Source organism: Staurois parvus, unplaced genomic scaffold (genome assembly GCF_062004578.1).
Source record: "Staurois parvus isolate SC_StPar_1 unplaced genomic scaffold, SC_StPar_1.0 ptg000696l, whole genome shotgun sequence".
NCBI lineage: Eukaryota > Metazoa > Chordata > Amphibia > Anura > Ranidae > Staurois > Staurois parvus.
The window spans coordinates 6270763-6295089 of NW_028318492.1; the positions used below are offsets into that span (position 1 = coordinate 6270763).

Below are 24327 nucleotides of genomic sequence, written 5' to 3' on the forward strand. Positions count from 1 at the left end.
ATATTTAACTGCCACGGGGGATAGTGGCAACTATCTAATGGGATATACCTGTTTCGGTCAACCCCCTTAAAAAATGTTGTAGTGACAAGCTTGCCTCCTTCTATTTTTATGTTCAGATCTAGGAAATTGATGGATTCTCTGCTATATTCCCAGGAAAATCTAATGCTCTTCTCATTGTCATTAAGTTTGTTCAAAAATAATTGTAATGATTCTACATTCCCTTGCCACAGTATCAGCACATCGTCAATAAATCTTTTAAATAGGACCGATTCTTTGGGGGGCTGTTGGTATACTGCATCACGTTTCCAATATGCCATGAACAGATTGGCTACACTCAGGGCAAAGCGAGCTCCCATGGCTACCCCTTTCATCTGCTGAAAAAATTGGTTCTCATGCCAAAAATAATTATGGGTCAAGCAGAAGTCAAGACAATCTATAATATACTTTCTTTGTTTCCAGGACAAACTGCTAAATTCCCTTAGGCCCCAACGGGTGGATTTAATAGCATCGCTATGTCCAATAATAGTATACAAGGATGAGACATCCACACTTGCTATGCATAATTCAGAGCACTCTTCAATATGATCCAACATCTGAATGAGATACGATCCCTCAGATACGATTCTGTTTTTATGACCAATGGTTGGAGGTATATGTCTATATACTGTCATAATCTGGAAAGGATGGAATCAATGCCATTAACTATTGGTCTGTCAGTTGATTTCTCTTGGTCTTTATGGATCTTAGGAACTATATAGATAACTAGGATCCTACAAGTTTCCGGTAATAAATATCTGGCTTCCTTCTTAGTCATGATCTTTTTATCCACTCCTTCTTTTACTAGCTTTTTTAGTTCCTTTTTATAGGTTATAGTGGAGTCTTTCTGAAGTTTATTATATGTATTGGTATCCGCTAATTGCATATTAAGTTCCTGCAGGTAGTATTCTTTCGATAGCACTACAATGCCACCCCCTTTGTCCGCAGGTCTGACTACTATATCATCTCTCTTAGATAATTTGCGAATGCCTATTTGGATCCCACTATTCCTTGGTATATTTGGGATGTTCAATTTTTCTATATCCTGGTGTACCATTCATTTAAAAACTTCAATCTGGTTATTATTTGAGATGTGCGGATTAAAAAGAGATTTGTTTCTAAGATCCGTATGTAAAATGTCATTACTAAAAACATTACTCATGGTGGTTTTGGTGCCTGGTAGGCCCATAAAATATTTTTTGATATTGAGTTTTCTTATGAACTTCAATGTATCAACATAGGTGTCAAATTTGCTAGCCGATTTAGGGGGGACAAATTTTAGGCCCTTATCTAAGGCTTCCAACTCTACCCTAGATAACTGGGCCCCACTCAGGTTAAACACCCCTATTGATCTTTTTCATTTGTTTCTTTGTTCCTGCTCGACACCCTCTCCTCCTCTTGGGGGGCTTCTCCACCTTCCCCCTCCCGGACTTTTCTCCATCCTGCCCCTCTCTAAAAAATTTTGTTGGGGGTAGTCATACCTTAGTGGGTCATAGCGATTGGATACCGGTAGTGGGCTTCTTCCTTCCTGATGGTGCCAATTCCTTCTTTCCAGTGAATAGTATCCTGGACTCCTATTCGGTTGTCTGTATTCCTGCCTATAATATGCATCAGTTGATTGGGATCCATAGTCATGTCTAAAATTATGGTTGGGTCTATATGGTGGGTATTGGGGTTTCCATTGATTACCATTTCCCCTCCCTTTAGGTTTTTTATGATATGGCCCACTATTTTTGGGTTTCCACCCATTCCATGGAGTATGATATCCATTCGAATTATTGTTATATGTATCCCGTGGAGTATGATAACCATTCGAATTATTATTATATGTATAGTTAGTGTTCTTGTTTTCCCTATGTGGTTCATTCTCATAATAAGTGGCTCGTTTCAGTGTTTCTATTTTTAAATCCTTAATTGGGGAGGTATTAACAGAAGCCCCTTCCGTAGCATACATCATGGTTTGCCATTTGAATGCCTGGTCTTTTTTAAATCATTAAGATCCCTTTGATACTTGGCTAGACTGCCAAAAAGTCTTTCACATGTGGTATTCCCATACTCGGGAGAAGTAGCAAAATGTATCCGACTTAGGCCGACCATCACTGGCCTAAATTGGATAACTTATCCCTTGGGGATTAAATCACGGTACCAACCCTGCCCGCAAAGACTGCGGGAGAGTGAATCACATATATATATATATATATATGATTTTGCGCACCCGTGCCGCCCTGTAGCAGTATTTCTGCTTTAGGGCGGTCGGTAAGCGGTTAAACAGGAAGGCCTGAACTTATCATCTTTACATGGACCTGCTGGAAGCTATTTTGTTCTATATAATCTATTTTCATGATTCTAAGAGTATTCCAAAGTTGTTACAGCTTATGTTCCCAGGTTATAAATTTGGGGGGATTGAAAAAAGAACAAAAGAACTGTTCACAATGTTTTTTTTTTCCCATGAACTCCTGGAAAAAGAGTGCATATTAAACTTTACATTGCATCTGTTATTATTATTAGACAGGAATATTTTAACCAAAAATGTCAATTTTATTATTATTAGTATTGCATGAAGTGAATACTTGCTTACTTAAGTAGTTCAGGATTTATATTACTATATTAATTTTCCTAAACATACATATATATTTTTTATCTATATTCATTGGTTTTAACATTCAATACATATTGGTATATTGTGGATATTATGTTTTCAACATTATAAATAATTATAATTATAAATAATTAAGTCTGAGTTCATTATATTATAATGTCTAAATTCTACAGAAGATGTGAGATGATAAGAAAACTCAGTACTATATCTCAACAAATGTCTAAGTAGATTTTTTTTCTCCAGAATCACTTAAGTAATACATTATTTTCAGTGACATTAGTCCCAGCATGTCTGACCAATTCTGTCAAAAGAAAACTCAATATTTAGAGTTTTCTTACTAGCCAACCTTTGACATGACACAGAAGGGGTGTCAGAAAACCCCCAAATCATTCCTAATCCCTTACTGCCCTCTTCAGGTAATTAAAAACAATTAGTAAAGAAAATGACACCTAGTTTGAGGTCATTTTTAGGTGAGATAAGCTTTGCCCACCTAGGTTTTTTGGAGGGATAAAAGATGAACAGAGAGAAAGAAAAAGGGACTGCACATCACTAAACAATACAGGAGACAAGGGACAACAGAAGGACACAGACACACCTTTGGGAAGTGAGCTGACTGAAAGCTGACATCACTGACACCATAGAGTCCATATTGGTAACTATAACTTTTTCAGCTTTCATTTTGTTTTCATTTTTTTCAGCTAACTTGAGCTAACCATATGGAAGAAAAATATATTTGAAATATATTTTAAAAATATTCTTCCCAAATATATTGCCATATATTTGAAATGCTACAATTTTGGCCATAAAAAAATAAATAAATAAATAAATAAAAAAAAAAAAAAATATATATATATATATATATACAGTGGGGCAAAAAAGTATTTAGTCAGCCACCAATTGTGCAAGTTCTCCCACTTAAAAAGAGGAGAGAGGCCTGTAATTGGCATCATAGGTAGACCTCAACTATGAGAGACAAAATGAGAAAAAAAAATCCAGACAATCAGATTGGCTGATTTGGAAAGAATTTATTTGCAAATTATGTTGGAAAATAAGTATTTGGTCACCTACAAACAAGCAAGATTTCTGTCTCTCAGAGACCTTTACCTTCTTCTTTAAGAGGCTTCTCTGTCCTGCACTCATTACCTGTATCAATGGCACCTGTTTGAACTTGTTATCAGTATAAAAGACACCTGTCCACAACCTCAAACAGTCACACTCCAAACTCCACTATGGTGAAGACCAAAGAGCTGTCGAAGGACACCAGAAACAAAATTGTAGACCTGCACCAGGCTGGGAAGACTGAATCTGCAATAGGCAAGCAGCTTGGTGTGAACAAATCAACTGTGGGAGCAATAATTAGAAAATGGAAGACATACAAGACCACTGATAATCTTCCTCGATCTGGGGCTCCACGCAAGATCTCACCCCGTGGGGTCAAAATGATCACAAGAACGGTGAGCAAAAATCCCAGGACCACACGGGGGGACCTAGTGAATGACCTGCAGAGAGCTGGGACCAACGTAACAAAGGCTACCAACAGTAACACACTACGCCGCCAGGGACTCAGATCCTGCAGTGCCAGACGTGTCCCCCTGCTTAAGCCAGTACATGTCCGGGCCCATCTGAAGTTTGCTAGAGAGCATTTGGATGATCCAGAAGAGGATTGGGAGAATGTCATATGGTCAGATGAAACCAAAATAGAACTGTTTGGTAGAAACACAACTCGTCGTGTTTGGAGGAGAGAGAATGCTGAGTTGCATCCAAAGAACACCATACCTACAGTGAAGCATGGGGGTGGCAACATCATGCTTTGGGGCTGTTTCTCCGCAAAGGGACCAGGATGACTGATCCATGTACAGGACAGAATGAAAGGGGCCAGGTATTGTGAGATTTTGAGTGCAAACCTCCTTCCATCAGCAAGGGCATTGCAGATTAAACGTGGCTGGGTCTTCCAACATGACAATGATCCCAAACATACCGCCCGGGCAACGAAGGAGTGGCTTCGTAAAAAGCATTTCAAGGTCCTGGAGTGGCCTAGCCAGTCTCCAGATCTCAACCCCATAGAAAACCTTTGGAGGGAGTTGAAAGTCCATGTTGCCCAGTGACAGCCCCAAAACATCACTGCTCTAGAGGAGATCTGCATGGAGGAATGGGCCAACATACCAGCAACAGTGTGCGCCAACCTTGTGAAGACTTACAGGAAATGTTTGACCTCTGTCATTGCCAACAAAGGATATATAACAAAGTATTGAGATGAACTTTTGATATTGACCAAATACTTATTTTCCACCATTTGCAAATAAATTCTTTCCAAATCAGCCAATGTGATTGTCTGGATTTTTTAAAATATGTTGAAATGCGTTTTTATTACAAAATATATAAAAAATATTTTATCAAAATGCTTTTCAAATATACTGTATGTCTTTAAAAATACAAATCTACATTTTTGGAATGCATTTACAAATGTTTGTAAAAATATATGTTAAAATGACTTTTTATATGTTAAAAAAAATCTGAAGAATATATTTTTAAAAATATATTTTTAAAAATATATATTTTTAAAATATATTCTTCAGATTTTTTTTAACACATAAAGTAATTTTACCATATATGTGTACATATATTTGAAAATGCATTTCAAAAATGTAGATTTGTATTTTTAAAAACATACAGTATATTTGAAGTGTATTTTTAAAAATATTTTTCATATATTTTGTAATAAAAATGCATTTCAACATGCAGTATATATATGGGAAAAATATTTTTAAAATATATTTCAAATATATTTTTCTTCCGTGTGGGTAGCCTTATATCTTCAGCTAAATTGTTTAGTCTGATAACAGTTATGGTTAGCACAGGAGTTGATGAAAATGAAGTCAGAAGTCATTTTAACTGTTGTATAAATTATTTTCAATGGGGTTTCGAAGGAAAGATATCGGTGGGGGAATAAACCAGGGAAATATCTGATGACGAATTTGAAGGAAAAGAAATCAATGAATTTTATAGATAAAATAAAAAATTAAAAAGGTGAAATGGTTTATTCAACTACCGATATCGCTAACACATTCCAGAGGTACTATAGCAGTTTATATGGAGCAGAGGGGAAGAATCAGAAGGAATCAGAGGAGGAGAGGAGGAAGAAGAGGAATATTTACCTGAATGAAGCCAGTTTACCTAGACCGGATAAAACTAGACTAGCAGCTTTAGATAACCCAATATTAATAAAAGTCAACTTAGCATTAAAGAGCACAGCTGTAGGAAAGAGTCCCGGACCTGATGGGTTTACTGTAGGATATTATAAGAAGTTCAAAGAACATCTAGTCCCTAAATTGTGTTCATATATGAACACACTAGGAAAGGAGACAAAAATGAGGGAGAAAATGTTACAGGCATATATTACAGTAATACCCAAGGAGGGGAAAGATTGGTCTCAGTGTCCCAGCTATAGACCCATATCTTTGTTGAATACTGATACAAAATTGTATGCAAAGGTGTTGGCTACAAGGATGAAAGAGTTGATGTCTGACTGGATACACTTAGACCAAATGGGATTTATTCCTGGCAGAGAGGGAAAGGACAATGGTTTAAGAATATTGCTTATCCTGCAAAAGAATGAAAGAGGAGAGGAACCTGGAATTATTCTATCAGTTGATGCTGAAAGCTTTTGATAGAGTAGATTGGAGATTTATGTTCGATACGCTGAGAACATTAGTAATTCGACCTAGAATGATACAGTGGATAAAAGAGTTATATAGGAGCACCTCAGCTGTAGTGAAGGTAAACGGTTCATTATCAACATTTTTTAGGATGCATAATGGAACAAGACAGGGATGTCCCCTGTCCACGTTGCTGCTTGTTATCTGCAAAGATATGTTGCTCCCACCCCCCCAAGTATAGATTGGCATAGGCCAGGGCACAGCACATGCCCATGGCTACACTCTGCACCTGGAGGTAGTGGGAGCCCACGAAGGTGAACCAATTGTGTGTCAAAATGTAATACAATAAATCCAAAATGAATTCACATAACTCCCATTGTGTGTGGTCCTGTGCAAAGAAAAAAGGGCAAACCATTGCTGCTTTATGTCTACCTACCTAATGTAGCTCTCTTTTGGGAAATATGAGCCGTAGCCCTCCACAAGCAAGATATTGTGCTAAACCTGTAGGCAAGTAAGAGAATCTGAATGTTCAATAAGTGGAAGAGTAGGTTTGATAGTAAAGTTGGCAGTGCCTTCACCCAGGACAGGTCCTCTGAACAGAGGGTCCTCCCTTCCTGGAAATTGACCAGTAATCTAATCAAAGTAAATGGGAGCAGAGGAACTACTGCAGCTGTCATATAACATTAACCATAAGTATATAGGTGCACACCAGTATGGAAATAAGATATGCTTTATATAAGAAAAGAATAATAATAGGACATACATTAGGAAAGGCTGAATGATTCCCAAAATCAAAAGGAATTTCCATTCACAATCATCAATTCAGAGAAGAATTTTCAAACTGTGATTTTTAGACTCACCATGTGACCTTACCCCAAACATTGCAGATACCAATTTTTTTTTACTAATTTCAATAAGGATTTAATGAAACCTGACATACCAGCTATAAAAACAGCAGCTAAAATCTATATAGAATTTTAATAGAGCAAGATTTACAGTCTAAATAACGCAGATTGTAAGCACTATTTCTGAGAAAGACAGTGCTACTAAAAGTAGTAGTAGTAAATAGGTAGTGATCCTATCACTGGCAAAAAGTTGCACAAGAAGAAGAGCAAAGGAACCACTCACCTGCCTATATGGCAGCACTTCTCACTGCAGTGCTGGATAGCTCTGAATATGTTCCCTTGTTTGTGAGCATTTCAGCCAGTGAGGGAGTGACAACATAGAAGCAGGTGAGTGTTCCAATTGTTGATTCTGTTGGTAATGAGTGGTTGAAAGCAATATGATCATTAGTCTAACATGGGCCTAAAAGGTAACACCAACCTCACCCTACTGCCTAACACACTCTGTGCCTTGCAGTACTCCTGTTCCATGCACTTTTTGGGTTTTGTACTCCTGTCCCCTGTGTCTCTCTATTACCTGTGTATTTTAAACTCCTGTCCCATGTGCTCTGTGCATTACTTACCCCTGTGCTCTGTGTGTTACACACTCTTGACTTTTTGCATTATGTAATCTTGACCTCTGAACTCTGTGTTATAAATCTGGGCTTTGTTCTTTTCGTACTTATGTCACTTTTGCTCTCTGTGTTACACACTTCTGTACCCTGAATTTTTTGCATTTTGTATACCTGTCCCCCGTGCTCTGTGCATTACATTTTCCTGACCCCTGAACTCTGTGTTAAATATGCCTGACCTCTGCGCTGCTGGCAATCGCTACTATCCACAGTGTCCAGCAGTCTGATAAGAGACCATCCCCCTGTCCTCCCCCTGCCAACCAATGTGATGTATGCTGATGCCCGCCTCTCTTTTCCTGATTGGTCAGCAATGTTAGGAGGCGTGGCCAGCTGAGGGTGACCAGCCCGCCTTTGCCTCATCAGTTGCCATGAGCATGTATGAGGCTGAGGAAGATGCAGCAGGAGCGGTGTTTGTGGGGACCTGGCAGAGAGAGGACTCAGGCCTGCAGACACTCTGGGGGAGTCAGGACACAGCAGCAGAGAGAAAGGACACATACTTCAGCGTGGACTCAGGTAAGAGCGTGGGGTGTGTGTGAGTGGGAGGGGGGTATGCAGAGTTGTGTGTGTGTGTTTGGGGGGGGTGCAGTATGGTGGAGCATGCTGTGATATTTATGGTGGAGCATCTGTGATATTTATGGTGGAGAATGCTGTGATATTTATAGTGGAGCATCTGTGATATTTATAGTGGAGCATCTGTGATATTTATGGTGGAGCATGCTGTGATATTTATGGTGGAGCTTCTGTGATATTTATGGTGGAGCATGCTGTAATATTTGTGATGGAGCATGCTGTAATATTTGTGGTGGAGCATCTGTAATATTTGTGGAGCATACTGTAATATTTGTGGTGGAGCATACTGTACTCTGACCATCCCTTGTGCCATGTCTGCAGTCTCTGACCATCTCCTGTACTACCTTTTAGCAACCAATCACCAGTGTGGACCAGTTCTTTATGTTTATATTAAAGTTTTTTTTTTTTTAGATAAGTCTATGTGTATGTTTGTTTTTTGGGCTGTTGGGGTGGAGAGCAAAATTCTATGAGGGAGCCCAAGAAAATATCAGACTCTATTTAACCACACCCCCTTTAAGCTATGTCCAACATTTAGTGTAATTTAGGCCACCAGCACTGTGCTCTGCACACCACCATTTTTACCTTCCAAGCCACACCCACAATTGATACCCCCCCAATTACATATTGCTCTGCCTACACTGGCTTTCTGGACATACGATAAGAAAATTTGTCCCTAATTTGTTTTTTTTGTTTTTTTAAATGTTGACAACTATGCCTCTGCACAGTGTGTGTTGTGTGCTCCTGGCCCCTGTGCTTTTTATACTGTATAAAACAAAAAATTAAACTGTGCTAATGATCTAGATTCTGCGAAAATTATATAAGGGAAGCAGTTAACACATATATAGGATATACCTGTATAATTCTTGAGATATAATTAATAGTGCAGTGCTAATCTCATAATTTATATCACCATTTAGTTCAATCCAAAATGATAACAAAATAAGAGTACATTGAAATAAAAGAGTATAGATAGAAAAACAAGTCCATGCATAAATGACAAAACTGGTCCTTATATATTACCACATGTGCAAACAAAGGGAAACTAAGGTAAATCTTCATATGTGCTCTACTGTGATAATCCACTTCACCATGACACTCCTGAAAGGTTACCAGAAAGATTTGAATCTTAAATAATGAGAAGTCAAAATGCACCTGATGGATGAATAGTAACACAGCCATAGCAGGTATATGAATCAACCAAGCATCCCTATAACCTCCCTACAAGGGCTGCATATATAGGAAGAGAAAGATGAGCCCACGCTCCAAATAGTGTAAAATCCGAGTAAAATACTGGTTTTTAATTTAAAACAACTAAAAGCACTTACATCAAAATGGAGACCATTGGCACCAAACAGACTGTATATCCTAAGATGCAACTTTCAAACTTGTGCATGTGTGGTGATGTCCAGCTCTGCCCTATGTATTTGTCAAAAATTATTTCATCAGGGGCTCAGAGACACTGCTACACCACACATTATATATTCCATTGCCAGCAGGGAAATAAAAAACACAAATGAGCAGGAGAAATACCTCTCCTGCAATATGAGAAACTGTGGAGTTGATTTACTATAGGCAAATAGGTTGTTCACTTTGCAAGGGAGTTTTCTTTCAGTTCAGTGAATTTCACATTGCAGAGAATACCCAATCACATGTATGCCACTTTAAAAAACAGTATTCTGTTTGCACATGATTGGATGATGAAAGTAAGCAGAGCTTCACCTCATTCACTAAGACAAGGTAAAAATCCCTTGCTAAATGAAATTCCATTAAAAAGTTAACAGCCTAGTTGCCTTTAGCAAATCAACCCCTAGGAGTGGGAGAGCTGTGAGATAGATATCAGGTATTTACAAGGTCCATGAGGTAGGAAACTTTCCTCTGCTATCATACCAATGAAAACATGATTGTCATCAATGTCCCAGCTTAATGCTAATGAATTCGTTTTCTTTGGTGGTTGGTGTTTGGAGAAAATAAACCATACCAAACTAAACTATGCTGGTTCAAAGAATATGACACACCTATCTGTAAAATCTATTTAATTTATTTTACTTGTTAAGGTAAAACTTTAAGTGGAGCACATTATGTGTTGTGTAAGACCCCTAAATTATTTTAAGAAGCAGAGCTTCCAAGTATTAATGCTTCTTTTTTTTAAATAAAAAGTTGACTAGATATTAAAAAAAAAATTGATTATTCTTTCAGCGGTTGTGAGTTGCCAAGCAAGAAATCGGACTGAAGAGAGGGTAGAAGTGTTGTTAACTGGAGTTGTTCCTGGTCAGACAGCTATGACAGTATCAAGTCATGATATGAATTCCAAAGAAAACGTTGGCCATATACAAGAAGTTCAAGTCAGCAACGGTATAGTTCAACTATGTCTTATTCATGTTCTTGTTCATTTTTATGTCTTTAAAATGATACATTTAAAATGATAATGTCATGTACCTAGTTAAGGCCAAGGTGATGAGAGGGCTTTCCCTTACATCTCCTGTCCTGTTTCTCCTAGAGGTGGTGACAGGATTTAACAAGGCAAGGAGTGCCTTGTAGGGAATCCTGGCCAGAAGAATCTTGCAGCAGGTGCCGAGCAGCAGGGAGACTGATGATCTGGCCCACGCATAAACACAGAGCAGTAGGTGCAGAACTGCAGGCAGCAAGCAGGCTGGCAAGCAGGCAGGTTCACGATCTCGGGTTGTCAGGCAGGCAAGAGCAGATATCAGCTGGGTAGTTGAGGTGCAGAATTAGAAACCAAATCAAAGCCAGAGCCAGGCCAGGGTCGATATCAGGTGAGCAGGCAAGGTACCAAAACAGCAGGCAGAAGGCAGGGTCAGGTCACAAGTCAGAATCAGCAACATGATACAAGCAGGGTCAAGACAAGCCGGGTAGTACAGGATCAGGTCACAAACAGTAGAAGCTGACGACCACTCAGCTATCCTGTGGTCTCTGGAGCCACTTTAAATAGGCAAGTGAGCACCAAGTATTCACACTCACTGACTTTAATGCACATTCACACGTGCGTGGGCACGTGCACTAGTTAGAACATGTCTAGTTGTCACTCAAGAATCATTATGAGCATGCGCACTTCTTCATGCATGAGCATGCATACGATTTCCCTGAAAGATAAAAAGAATATGCAGTAGGTGTTAGCCTTCCAAAAAGCATAGATATCTTAGCAGAAGAAAAAAAAGTTATTCTTTTATTTTCATTAATCATTGATCTCATTTATTGCCACTGACCACCACTGTGGGGGGGGGGGGGGGGGTTAACGTTCACTCCACTGACCCAATGCAGGAAGTGAGGAGGTTATCTTTTTACTGCTACTGACCACCAACAATTTGGGGGTAGGGTGGGGGTTGACTTTCATACTACTGACTACCAATGCAGAGGGGCTACATTTTACTGCTGCTGACCATCAATGCAGGGGGGGTGAGGGGGTTAACTTTCACTGCCACTGACCACCAATGCAGGGGGTTACCTCTCACTTCCTCTGACCACTAATGTTGGGGGGATGATGGGCTAAAGTTTACTGCCACTGATCACCAGTGCAGGGAGTTCATAGTACTGACACCAATGCTGGCGTTACAATTACTGCCACACCAGTGCTCTGGATTATTGTACTCCAGATTCTTCTTCAGTGTGCATTGTGGAAAAAATGCAGCAGTATTGACATTTTTTGGTCATTAAGGTGCATTATAGCTGCCTAATTTGATTCAATGTACCTAAATGCACAAAAATGCAAAACTATGCTGCTAGTGTGCTGCCTCTGGATTGACAGAAGCTGCACTTGAGGCTCTTTAATTTTTTCACGTTGACCACTGCTCTTATAGATAATACAGGGCACACATTATGAGCTGCAAATGATTTACATTTGTTTCATAACAAATTCCATGATAAAGATATCAGTTTATTTTATAATTTTAAGACCATTTCTATTTGGCATTCAGACTATATATTTTTTTGAAAGCTGTCCTTTTGTCAGTTTATACATATTTTCTAAAGAAACACAGCAAGTATAAGTTTAGGTAGATGAAGGGGAGTTACTTTGCTTACCTTTTTCCTATATTTACCTAATTCCTATGTATGAGATCCATAGGCTTGAGTCCACAGGTCACCACTACTGCCACTGCCTTTTCAAGGGAGTTGCATATTTTTACTTGGATTTGTAATTCATGTTATGTTATAATGAATGCTGCAGGAAGAGGGAGAACACTTATTGCTATAAACGTACTTCTTGTCCATTTCAGAACTCAGGTTTACACTATTCAGATTATGTCTGTGATATCAATTGTTTCAAGTAACTAGCAAAAATTAACCAATTTCTATATTGAAAAATAAGTTAAAGAGTCTGCTGTTTTATATAGTTAAAAAGCTACATTTCATTTAAAGTTTCATTCGCAGCATAGTTCAAAGTTTGTTAATTCTGCATTCACTGTGTTTTGTAAGTTGGATATATACTAGTAGATTTTTATTCCAAATTTTTTATTTTAAGAACTTTTTTATACTTTTTAATCATTAGTGGGGTCAAATCGATGTTCAATTTTGACCATAGTGATGAAATTATTTGAAAATTCTACTCGTTCAAAAATCAAATGTTAAGAGCAAACACAATTTTGAACTACTTTCAAATGGCATTTGTCAAGCTGTCAAATGTAGTGAGAATTTTCGTACACATGTTTGTACAAATATTTATATGAACTCTACTAGTGTAAATTCAGCTTAAGGGTCAGCAGCATGTGCAATATTGGTGGAAGTTAAAATCCATGCAAAATTATAGAAACAGGAGTAGAGGGATTCTCACCAAAGGAAATGAAAATCAAAATAACCTTTTTTATAGACATAATAGAAAGGAGGTCTGTACCTTGAGCTTTCTTTCTAAAAAATGCTTGTTGACTGATTCTTGCTTTGATAATTTGAGACACTATTTGAATGCTAAAGCAAAATATACCAGGCACGTTGCAAATAAAGGTACACTTTCCGACTGAAGTTGGCCTTTGAAAGAGAATTATCTCCAGAGCTTAGTGAGTGGTGAGAATTTGCTAATAGAATAGAAAACCTAATCATGTGCAAAAAAAATAAAAAAAAACATTTTTGCTTGAACATTATTGAATGATAGAAGTCATAGGAGCTTTTCTTCGTTCACTAAACTCTTGGGAATATTCCGATGCAAAGTGCAACTTCCCTTGCAACGTGAACCTTCTATGTGCCCCACTGATTTGATTTAAGCACGTGCATTAAAAACACTAATCTCCATACTTCTGTCACGACTCAGAAAGTTCCAAAGTTATTGGATCAGCTTAGCAATCAGTGTTCTAGCACTTTCAGAAGTAAAAGTCAACAATGATAGCTTCTATACTTCCTCAGTACAGATTTTCATTATTAATTTCCAAGTGATTAAAGCCAAAATTGGGTCCTGACAGAACAAATGCTACATTTTTAGGAGTAAATTTGTGTAAATAAATTTAAATAAATAATTGTATAATTACAAAACTAATGAAAACTAAAAAGATAGAAACATCTGATACTTAAGTGCTACAGTGCTATGAGCAAGCTGTTAAGGACCTATTACAAATTCATCAGTACCGTAAATGGAACAAATTCTTTTCTTTTTTTTTAGGTCTGTTTCTAGAGAACTGAATTTGGGTAGCAAGTATAAATAGTGCAAATAATGGCCAGGAGCATAGCATCATTTGTTGATAACAATCAGGGGTTCATGCAGTAGAGCACAGCCCAAGATAATTCTCTTGAGAATATCCAGTTAAATTGACTTCTATGGGACTTTCTGGCGATTAAATCCATTCTGAAATTGCTTTCTATTTTGTAGAAATAGTAGGGATTATAACTCTAAAATGTGTAATCCATTGTAATTTAGTATATATAGTATATCCATTGCCATGGGCCCATTTTCTCAAGCAGTACCATAATTATGTACAATTTTAACCTACACAGTGTAGAACCACCATTTCACTTTCATAGAACTATTTCTTAGTCCTATTAGTTCAGACATTGTTATAGTTATTGTTGCACCCAAAACAAAGGTTAGGGCCATAAAACAGGTGTATGTCAATTTTATTGTGCTTAAAAGTGACTTGTAATATTGTTATCTTTTTATTTAGGGAAATATTTTAAAATAAACTACCACTTCAACAATGCTCAGGCTTTCATTGGTTGGGGTGTGGAAAGTATAAAAGGACTTCTGGGGTGTCAAAGCAGAGGCTGTACTGAGTGAACAACCAAGCGTATTCAGATTTTGTATTTTAGTGACCCAGAGAGATTTAAATTAGGTTTGATTGCCTTGGGAATAAAACACAGTATCAAGTACAGTTACAAGGTGGCAGCTTTACTGAGTAAGCCAGTAAGCCTCTTATAGAATAGCTGAAGAAAAATCAGGTTAATATTTAAGTGATCCAGATGGGTTTTTTAATGAAAATAAAAATATACAGAATTACCATTCATAAAGTAAGGAATATTTTTTGCTAAATAGTCGATGGCATTTGGCTTCATAAAGTTAACTGGTATGGGTAATGTCCTAGTCCCATAATCTTTCTAGTATCCCAATTAAAGGCAGTGACTAAGAGAAAGTAAAACGTATTTGGGCAGTGGGTTATGGAAAACTTTGGTTGTATGCAGTCTAGGACATAGTTGAAAGAAAAGGGAGATGAAACTGAAACTTATCTAATAAGTCTGTTTCAATAAATATTTATCCAAAGTAAAAGTATCAGTAAGATGGTGGGAAGAGAACTCTGTTATTACGAACAGACTGCTTTCTAATAACATAAATTCTTTCCAACAGTTTTAGTTTGCCCTAAGAGAATAATTTCACTGTTCCTTTGATTCATATGCCAGTGTCTCCACAAACAGTGACAACTCTATGGGCCTATTAATTAGTGTCCTTTGGTATAAATTTGAATGCTGTTAGTGTGCCATCCCTGGTATGTCATATTAATGTACATCCTCATAGCATGTGGATTTTCATTGTGACTGCAGTTAATTACACTTATAGCTTAAGGTTATATATTCTGAATACATTTCTACCTTCTAATCCTGCAGCATAGTATTTTGCTGAAACAAGCCTCCTTGGTTCTATCTGCACACTAAAAAGAAATGTTTCTATGTGTGTCAGAGCCTTTTGATGCCACTGCATTAAAACTTGTTTGTAAAATCTAGTGTTTAGATGAAGAGGCAGGTATTGATTTGGAACATGACATTCTTTCAGGCTAAAAGACTAATAATGTAATGCTCTGACACATAAGAATCCAGACCTGTTTGAAATTTTGACATATTCCATTATACAGTTGGTGGCATTATAATAGCATTAGTAATATATAAATTGGATGCCTGTCATAATATCATTTGTAGCATTGTCTTATAGTTGTTAGTTACCATTTTAACATGTCTAATAACATTTGCTGCACCACATGGTAATGTAGTATATAATAACATGTGTGTGCTCTGTGTAATTGGAAATTTCACAACTTATAAATGTGGGGAATTCATTCTAAAGTATATAAATTCAAACAGGCATATCTGAAGTTTCATATTTATTCCATTAAGCCAACATGAAAAAAACCTAGAGATGCTCATGTCAGACAACATTGGTTAAACAAACAAAGTCTACATCATTTAATGAACAGTAATATGGAAAAATTAATATGTGGGTAAAAAACATGATACAACTAATTAATTTCAGGATAATACAGGATTAATAATGTTTGCATATAACGGAGGCTATTTTATGAAAAGTTGTGAAAAATAAGCTGGCTTCTTTTTTTTTCTATTTTTTTTTATTCTGTCACATCTGTATGCACAACTCCCATGAACCAAATATTGGAGAAATCAGGGAAACTGAAACACTATTTCAAAATTCCCCTTTTTTCTTGAACTTGTCAGTCCAAACAGCCAAAAAGCAATTGTGGCTTACTTTAATTCTATACATGGGTTCTGGTGAACTAAAGGCCACTAGTCAAATCCACAGGGCAGCCTAGATCAACATTCCTCTGGTCCAGCTGTTACTGTGTATGTTCACCATCAGGAGTGAGCTCTCAAATGCTAAGCTCAGAGCTATTGCATCAGGGAAAAGAAAGCACATATGAGGGGGTTTGAATCAGAGAAGGAGCTTGCTCTTGTGATGGTGGAGGGGAACAGTAACAGCTGGGTGTGTCTTAGCAACATCCTAGCAACAAGGAAGGACGGAAAGATGCAATCTTTGGAAGATTTTCAGTCAAGCTTCATTAGGTACATACAGTTGTGTTCAAAATAATAGCAGTCAGACATCACTAACCTGATCAATCACTGTTTTTGGTAGAAATGATATTTCTACATGGAAAATAATTTACTAGCAGGTACAGTAGATTAATAGAAATCCAACAGACCCAACAGTCATGACATGCATTCTGCTGATTCTGTGTAGTTGAATCACTAATTGAAAGGGGCATGTTCAAAATAATAGCAGTGCAGAGTTCTATTAGTGAGGTCATTCATTCTTTGAAAAACAGATGGCAATTATGGACCTTATTTAAGTAAGGCAGCAAATGTTGTACATGCTGGTTACAGTGCATTTCTCTGTGAAATTCTGAGGAAAATGGGTTGTTCCAGACATTGTTCAGAAGAACAGCGTACCTTGATTAAAAAGTTGATTGGAGAGGGGAAAACATATAAAGAAATGCAGAAAATGATAGGCTGCTCAGCTAAAATGATCGCAAATGCTTTAAAATGGCAACCAAAACCTGAAAGACATGGAAGAAAGTGAAAAACTACCATTCGAATGAATAGAAGAATAGCCAAAATGGCAAGGACTCAGCCAACAATCAGCTCCAGGAAGATCAAAGAAGGTGTAAATTTACCTGTGAGTACTGTTACAATTAGAAGACACCTATGTGAAGCCAAGCTATCTGCAAGAAGCCCCCGCAAAGTCCCACTGTTGAAAAAAAAGACATGTGCTGAAGAGGTTACTATTTGCTAAAGAGCATATTGACTGGTCTAAAGAGAAATGGCGCAACATTTTGTGGACTGATGAAAGATTGTTCTTTTTGTGTCTAGTGGCTGGAGACAGTTTGTCAGACGACCCCCAAACACTGAATTCAAGCCACAGTACACTGTGAAGACAGTGAAGCATGGTTGCGCAAGCATCATGATATGGGGATGTTTCTCATACTACGGTGTTGGGCCTATTTATCGCATACCAGGGATCATGGATCAGTTTGAATACATCAGAATACTTGAAGAGGAAATGCCCTTGAAATGGGTGTTCCAACAAGACAACAACATGGGTGTTCCAACAAGACAACAACCCCAAACACACCAGTAAACGTGCAACATCTTGGTTCCAGACCAACAAGATTGATGTTATGGAGTGGCCAGCCCAATCCCCAGATCTTAATCCAATAGAAAACTTGTGGGGTGACATCACAAATGCAGTTTCTGAGGCAAAACCAAGAAATAGAGAAAAACTGTGGAATTTAGTCCAATCATCCTGGGCTGGAATACCTGTTCACAGGGGCCAGCAGTTGGTTCACTCCATGCAACTCAGATATACAGCAGTTCTCAGAAACAGTGCTTATACAACTAAATATTCATTAAGTGATTCAAAGGAAAGCAAAATCGTCAAACATTTTTCAGTTTATATAGTGAATGTTTGAGTTTGTAAAGAAGAATACAAACACTGCTATTTTTTCGAACAGTCTAATATTCACTTTTCTTCAATTTTTTTAGAGGAACAACACAAATTTGATATATTTTTCTTCATGTTTTGATTTGGAATAGAATGTGTACTGTTCCCAATGCATTTCTGTGTATGGAAATAAAAGCTATTAGAAGGATTTTGAGCTTTATTCATATTTTCAACACACTGCTATTATTTTGAACACAAATGTATATTGGCTACATTTTTAGCAAGAGCATTGTTCAACTTTGGTCAACGCTGCACAGTTTGTTTTTATCTACAGATGCCCCTTTTCTGTATTGGAAGTTTTTTTTGCTAAAGGTGAACTATGCCTTTAAGCTCTTTTAATATGTCTTGGGTCAGCAAAGTAACTTTTGTACATGTGTGTGCACATTGCTTTGTTTACATTTAGCTCATATACATTTTTCCTGCTACAGTACAGTGTAGCTAAGCTTTTGATTCATATTACCAGGAGCCATGAATATTGAATTCTATACTCCACAGCACTCATGTAATCACTGGAAGAAGCCAGCATCTGCATATGTTTTCTAAGGCCGGCATACACAGATCAAAATTTGGCTGTTCCAGCAGGACCAGCTGGCATTCAATCCGTGTGTGGGCAGGCTGTTTGTACACAATTCAACCTACCAATTGACTTCTGTGCAACCAGCCTGTTGGGTTTTTCCTGAGCGATCAGTGTGGCTGTCTACAGCTAGCAGCTCTGATCGGTGTATTCTGATGGCGGGGAAATCTCCCCACTGTCAGAATACAATACGTCAACAGGGAGGATTCCTTCATCCATATCGAATGTGTAGATAGAGCAATTGGATCATTTTCTTTCTTTCAACCTGCTGGATGCTTGAACATAGATTTAGAGGGACTTCTGATACCATGGTTGTTCTCAGTCCTTCTTTGCGAGCATTTGTCTCTTTATACAATAAAGGTTGCAGATACAGTCAGGTCCATAAATATTGGGACATCGACGCAATTCTAAAATTTTTGGCTCTATACACCACCACAATGGATTTGAAATGAAACGAACAAGATGTGCTTTAACTGCAGACTGTCAGCTTTAATTTGAGGGTATTTACATCCAAATCAGGTGAACGGTGTAGGAATTACAACAGTTTGCATATGTGCCTCCCACTTGTTAAGAGACCAAAAGTAATGGGACAGAATAATAATCATAAATCAAACTTTCACTTTTTAATACTTGGTTGCAAATCCTTTGCAGTCAATTACAGCCTGAAGTCTGGAGCGCATAGACATCACCAGACGCTGGGTTTCATCCCTGGTGATGCTCTGCCAGGCCTCTGCTGCAACTGTCTTCAGTTCCTGCTTGTTCTTGAGGCATTTTTCCTTCAGTTCTGTCTTCAGCAAGTGAAATGCATGCTCAATCGGATTCAGGTCAGGTGATTGACTTGGCCATTGCATAACATTCCACTTCTTTCCCTTAAAAAACTCTTTGGTTGCTTTTGCAGTATGCTTTGGGTCATTGTCCATCTGCACTGTGAAGTGGCGTCCAATGAGTTCTGAAGCATTTGGCTGAATATGAGCAGATAATATTGCCCGAAACACTTCAGAATTCATCCTGCTGCTTTTGTCAGCAGTCACATCATCAATAAATACAAGAGAACCAGTTCCATTGGCAGCCATGCATGCCCACGCCATGACACCACCACCACCATGCTTCACTGATGAGGTGGTATGCTTAGGATCATGAGCAGTTCCTTTCCTTCTCCATACTCTTCTCTTCCCATCACTCTGGTACAAGTTGATCTTGGTCTCATCTGTCCATAGGATGTTGTTCCAGAACTGTGAAGGCTTTTTTAGATGTCGTTTGGCAAACTCTAATCTGGCCTTCCTGTTTTTGAGGCTCACCAATGGTTTATATCTTGTGGTGAACCCTCTGTATTCACTCTGGTGAAGTCTTCTCTTGATTGTTGACTTTGACACACATACACCTACCTCCTGAAGAGTGTTCTTGATCTGGCCAACTGTTGTGAAGGGTGTTGTCTTCACCAGGGAAAGAATTCTTCAGTCATCCACCACAGTTGTTTTCCGTGGTCTTCCGGGTCTTTTGGTGTTGCTGAGCTCACTGGTGCGTTTCTTCTTTTTAAGAATGTTCCAAACAGTTGTTTTGGCCACGCCTAATGTTTTTGCTATCTCTCTGATGGGTTTGTTTTGTTTTTTCAGCCTAATGATGGCTTGCTTCACTGATAGTGACAGCTCTTTGGATCTCATCTTGAGAGTTGACAGCAACAGATTCCAAATACAAATAGCACACTTGAAATGAACTCTGGACCTTTTATCTGCTCATTGTAATTGGGATAATGAGGGAATAACACACACCTGGCCATGGAACAGCTGAGAAGCCAATTGTCCCATTACTTTTGGTCCCTTAACAAGTGGGAGGCACATATGCAAACTGTTGTAATTCCTACACCGTTCACCTGATTTGGATGTAAATACCCTCAAATTAAAGCTGACAGTCTGCAGTTAAAGCACATCTTGTTCGTTTCATTTCAAATCCATTGTGGTGGTGTATAGAGCCAAAAATGTTAGAATTGTGTCGATGTCCCAATATTTATGGACCTGACTGTAGGTGGCAAAATGTAAATTAAGCACTGTTAATAAGAGGTCAGAACCTGTATTGTCAGCTTTTAAAGTGCAAGAAAAGAATGGCTGGGTGTAAATTATTACTGTATGTATTCTGTGGATATATTAAAAGATGCAATTGGTAGAAGAAGTGCATTTGTTAGGGAACACTTTTTCTTGGACAAAAGAGACCCAATATTGGATATTGTGTTAAGGACTGAAAACCCCTTGTGACAGAGGTGTGGGTAAAACAGAACGCACTCATAGATCAAGAGGGGTTTTAGGATCCCTGGCCAAGGGGTTCTTTAGTTTGGCGGTTTGAAAAAACAGTGAGTGAAATAAAATGAAAGCCACAGGGCAATAATTCCAACACCATGAGGAACACACATAAATATAACAAGGTGGCAATAGGGCACATCAAGGGATAAGTCCAGAGGCACAGGGCAGCAATCTAGTACAGCAGAGACTTAGTCCAGTGTCACAGGGAAACAATCCATGTACGGTGAGTAGCAGGCCACAATCCAGTACAGCAAGGTTAGGTCCACGGGCACAGGGCAACAGTTCAGGCACAAGGGGCAGGCAAAAATCTGATACAGCAGCCACTTTGTCCATCATTGAAGTAAGCTCTGAACAGCCTGACCCTCTTCTTTGTTGTCTGGAAATTTTAATGCAGCCAGAGATCTTGGCTACAATCTCAGTGCCAAAGTGTCTGGAAATCCTGAATCAGGATACAATAATTTATGTGCTTCTTATTGAGGGTATCCTCATTCCTACCCCCTGCGGGGACACAGGAACTCACATACCAATTTATGGAGATAAATTGACTTTGTTACACATTGCATCTGGATTAGAGATTGTCAATTTCATAAAACAAAAAGAAAAAGAAAAAATCCAATATTTCTGACCTTCATTACACCCTGGTTTTAAAATACCCTGTAGTTGTCACTTACAAGTAAGCTCCAGCCACCAGTCTAGGATTAATTATGGCATGAACATATTTATTAATCATTTTCTATTCATAGCAATCAAATACCAAATGCTGTTAATTAGGGGCTTTCTTTCACTTTTTATTGAGAATGTGATGTATTAATTTATTTATTGATGTATATATCTATTTTGTTTATAGAGTTTCTGTCACGCAATGGCATAATTCATTATGATTACCCATTATTTTCCTCATGGTTTTTAATGTGAAGATGTTCCTAGCAATGCAGAGATACTCTGTTCAGAATCCTTGAAATTAAAAAACATGGCATTAACAGAAATATTATTATAAAAACAGCTTCAAGGAACACTTTTGTAAAGCATGTTATCGAATGCAGGTTTTGTTTCTTTTCTTTTTAATTCATTGTTTCTCAAAGCTGTCATAATGATATAAACAGTTCATATTCCCTCATATTAAAATGTAAAACTGTGTATGTTCTTTTTGCATCTATAAAACCTAAAGTGGTATTAAACCCCAAACCAAAAATTTAACATGTTGCAGCTTACCAATCCTTCAATCCTCAGTTGTGGTGGCTACATTAGTTGTATTTTTAGGCTTTTTTCTCTCTGTTTTCACCTGGTGATCTGGGCAGTAACACACCTACTATATTAGAGTGCCTACAGTCTGAGGGACACCTTTGGACAGCAGCATTGTCAGTCTGGGGGGAGGGGAATATTAGATGTACTAGCAGATTTAGATACAAATTGAAACCAAAGTCCAGCTCACACTTTTTAAGCTACAGTAACAATTTTTTTATTTTACGATAAAGGTTTTACATAATTAATAAAAGCTGACCATTGTAAGAACCCCTGTTAGTGGTACTGGTTTGTCTCAACTCTCTAACTGCTAGATCTGCAGGACAGCTTGTTCTGTTGAAAACAGACTTACTGGACAGATCACCAGGTGAAAAATAAAAGAAAGAAAGCCTAACAAAAGGACAACTAATGCAGTGATTACATCTAAGAACTGGTAATCTGCAATATAATAAATGTTTGCTTTGGTTTTATTATCATTTTAAAAAAGTGTTTGTCTTGCGCTTGAAGATATATTTCTTTAATTTCTCTTGATTGTAGCTATAATTTAAAAGTCTAAATTGAAAAAAACACTATGCAGCCCTGGCAATTATTATTATTTTTTGCAGAGAGAATCTAGTTATAAAGAACATATGTGACTATACAATCTATGGAAGTTAGTATTAAATTAAAGAGTATAAAGGGCTTCTGGATCAAAGCACAAGCAATACAAATGGCTTCATTATGCTGTTTACACACCAGTTTGCATAATTCTTTTCTAACATTAGATTTCAAAGTAGCCATAGCCACCACTAGCTTATTATGTGGCCGACAAATGAAAGTTGGAACTGTAGCACTGAAATAAAAATTTAAAGCTGAATGTCAGGCAAATGCTAAAGAAATCCACTCTGTTTTAGTAACACATCAAAAAATTTATTTTTAAATACAAGCAGTGTAAGTACATACGTTTGACTTAGTAGCAAAACCCTTGCAGTCTCCTATTTGACATACTCAAGATTGTGCATGAGAGAAATAGCACTGCTTTGGTAGTTATGTGCCAACGGGAGACTTGCTGATAGGTGGAGAGAACAAAGTGGCAGAAATGAGCTTATTGGTCTGCTGCATCTCTTTTAAAAATACAGATTGGTGGAGGAGTGAGACCGATAAGTGTTACTTGACTGCAGTTTAGAGAAATCAGGTCTTCTGCCCTGACAGACAGAAGAGCACAGGTAAGGAGGAGATGTGTAAACAGGAGCTGTGTAAATTTTAAGACTGCAGGGACAGTGATACAAATCATTTGGCAGAGGTATGAAGAAGAAGCAGTTGCTTCAAAATGCTTCACCTGACTTCTCCTCGCCTTCCTATTGGCAGCCCACCAGGTCCGGACTTCCTTGTGTTCCACGCTGGTTATGGTGCTGGTTTTCAGCGTCCTTCACCACTGACAGCTGATGGCTCCATCCCTGTCCGTCCAGAAGGACCAGGATCCATATTGACACCGGTGCCCCCCCACTGGTCAAACCGAGGATTGTGTTTTACATGCCTTAGTACTCCCTCCGTTTGTAACTAGTTACAAGTTTTTTATGCATTTTAATAAATGATTAACCCTCTACACTCAGATTGGCGCCCCCTTGTGTCCATTTATATCTTTCACAGAGTATTGCTTCGCTCTATGGGGAGCTGCCTTCATCAGTAATCTTCCTAAAGACTCATGGACATTATGGACTTTTATGCTCTCATATGGCCTACTAGTATTGGAATATTCTACCTTATTTTCAGAGTTGCACCTTTGATGTCCATGCTTCATTTAGTCCTTATGTTAGGTAGTTCCCTCTCAGCACTAATTGTCTATATTTGTTTGTATTCTTTAAATAGGCCTCTGGGTTTCTGTTGAGGCAGTAAATATTTGCCGATGTACACTCAATTTCTTGTAATTTCCCCTTCAGAAACAAAAACCGCCCCTCAGGATCCTTCAGCCTCTCCTCCAACTTAAATCTTAAATTCTTAGCTATACCAATTGCCACTCCTTTAGCCTGCTTAGTAGGTGAATCAGCATAATACCAGGTTGGGTAATACCTAGAATATAATTTTACGTTGGTTTCCTGTGATAAATGTGTTTCTTGTAAAAATGCTATTCCAATAGATCTTTGTTGTAATTCTCTAAGGATCTTATGCCTTTGTCCTGATATATTCAATCTCTTAACATTATAAGTCA

General features: G+C 38.0%; 1 protein-coding gene across 1 annotated transcript in view; it reads left to right on the plus strand.

Moving 5' to 3' along the window:
- CFAP47 (cilia and flagella associated protein 47) overlaps window positions 1–24327 on the plus strand; it is a 772366-nt gene that overhangs the window by 716749 nt on the left and 31290 nt on the right. The window contains exon 61 of the mRNA XM_089653003.1: window positions 10571–10726. Within this exon, the coding sequence (XP_089509129.1) occupies window positions 10571–10726 (156 nt within the window). The remainder of the gene's footprint in view (window positions 1–10570; window positions 10727–24327) is intronic.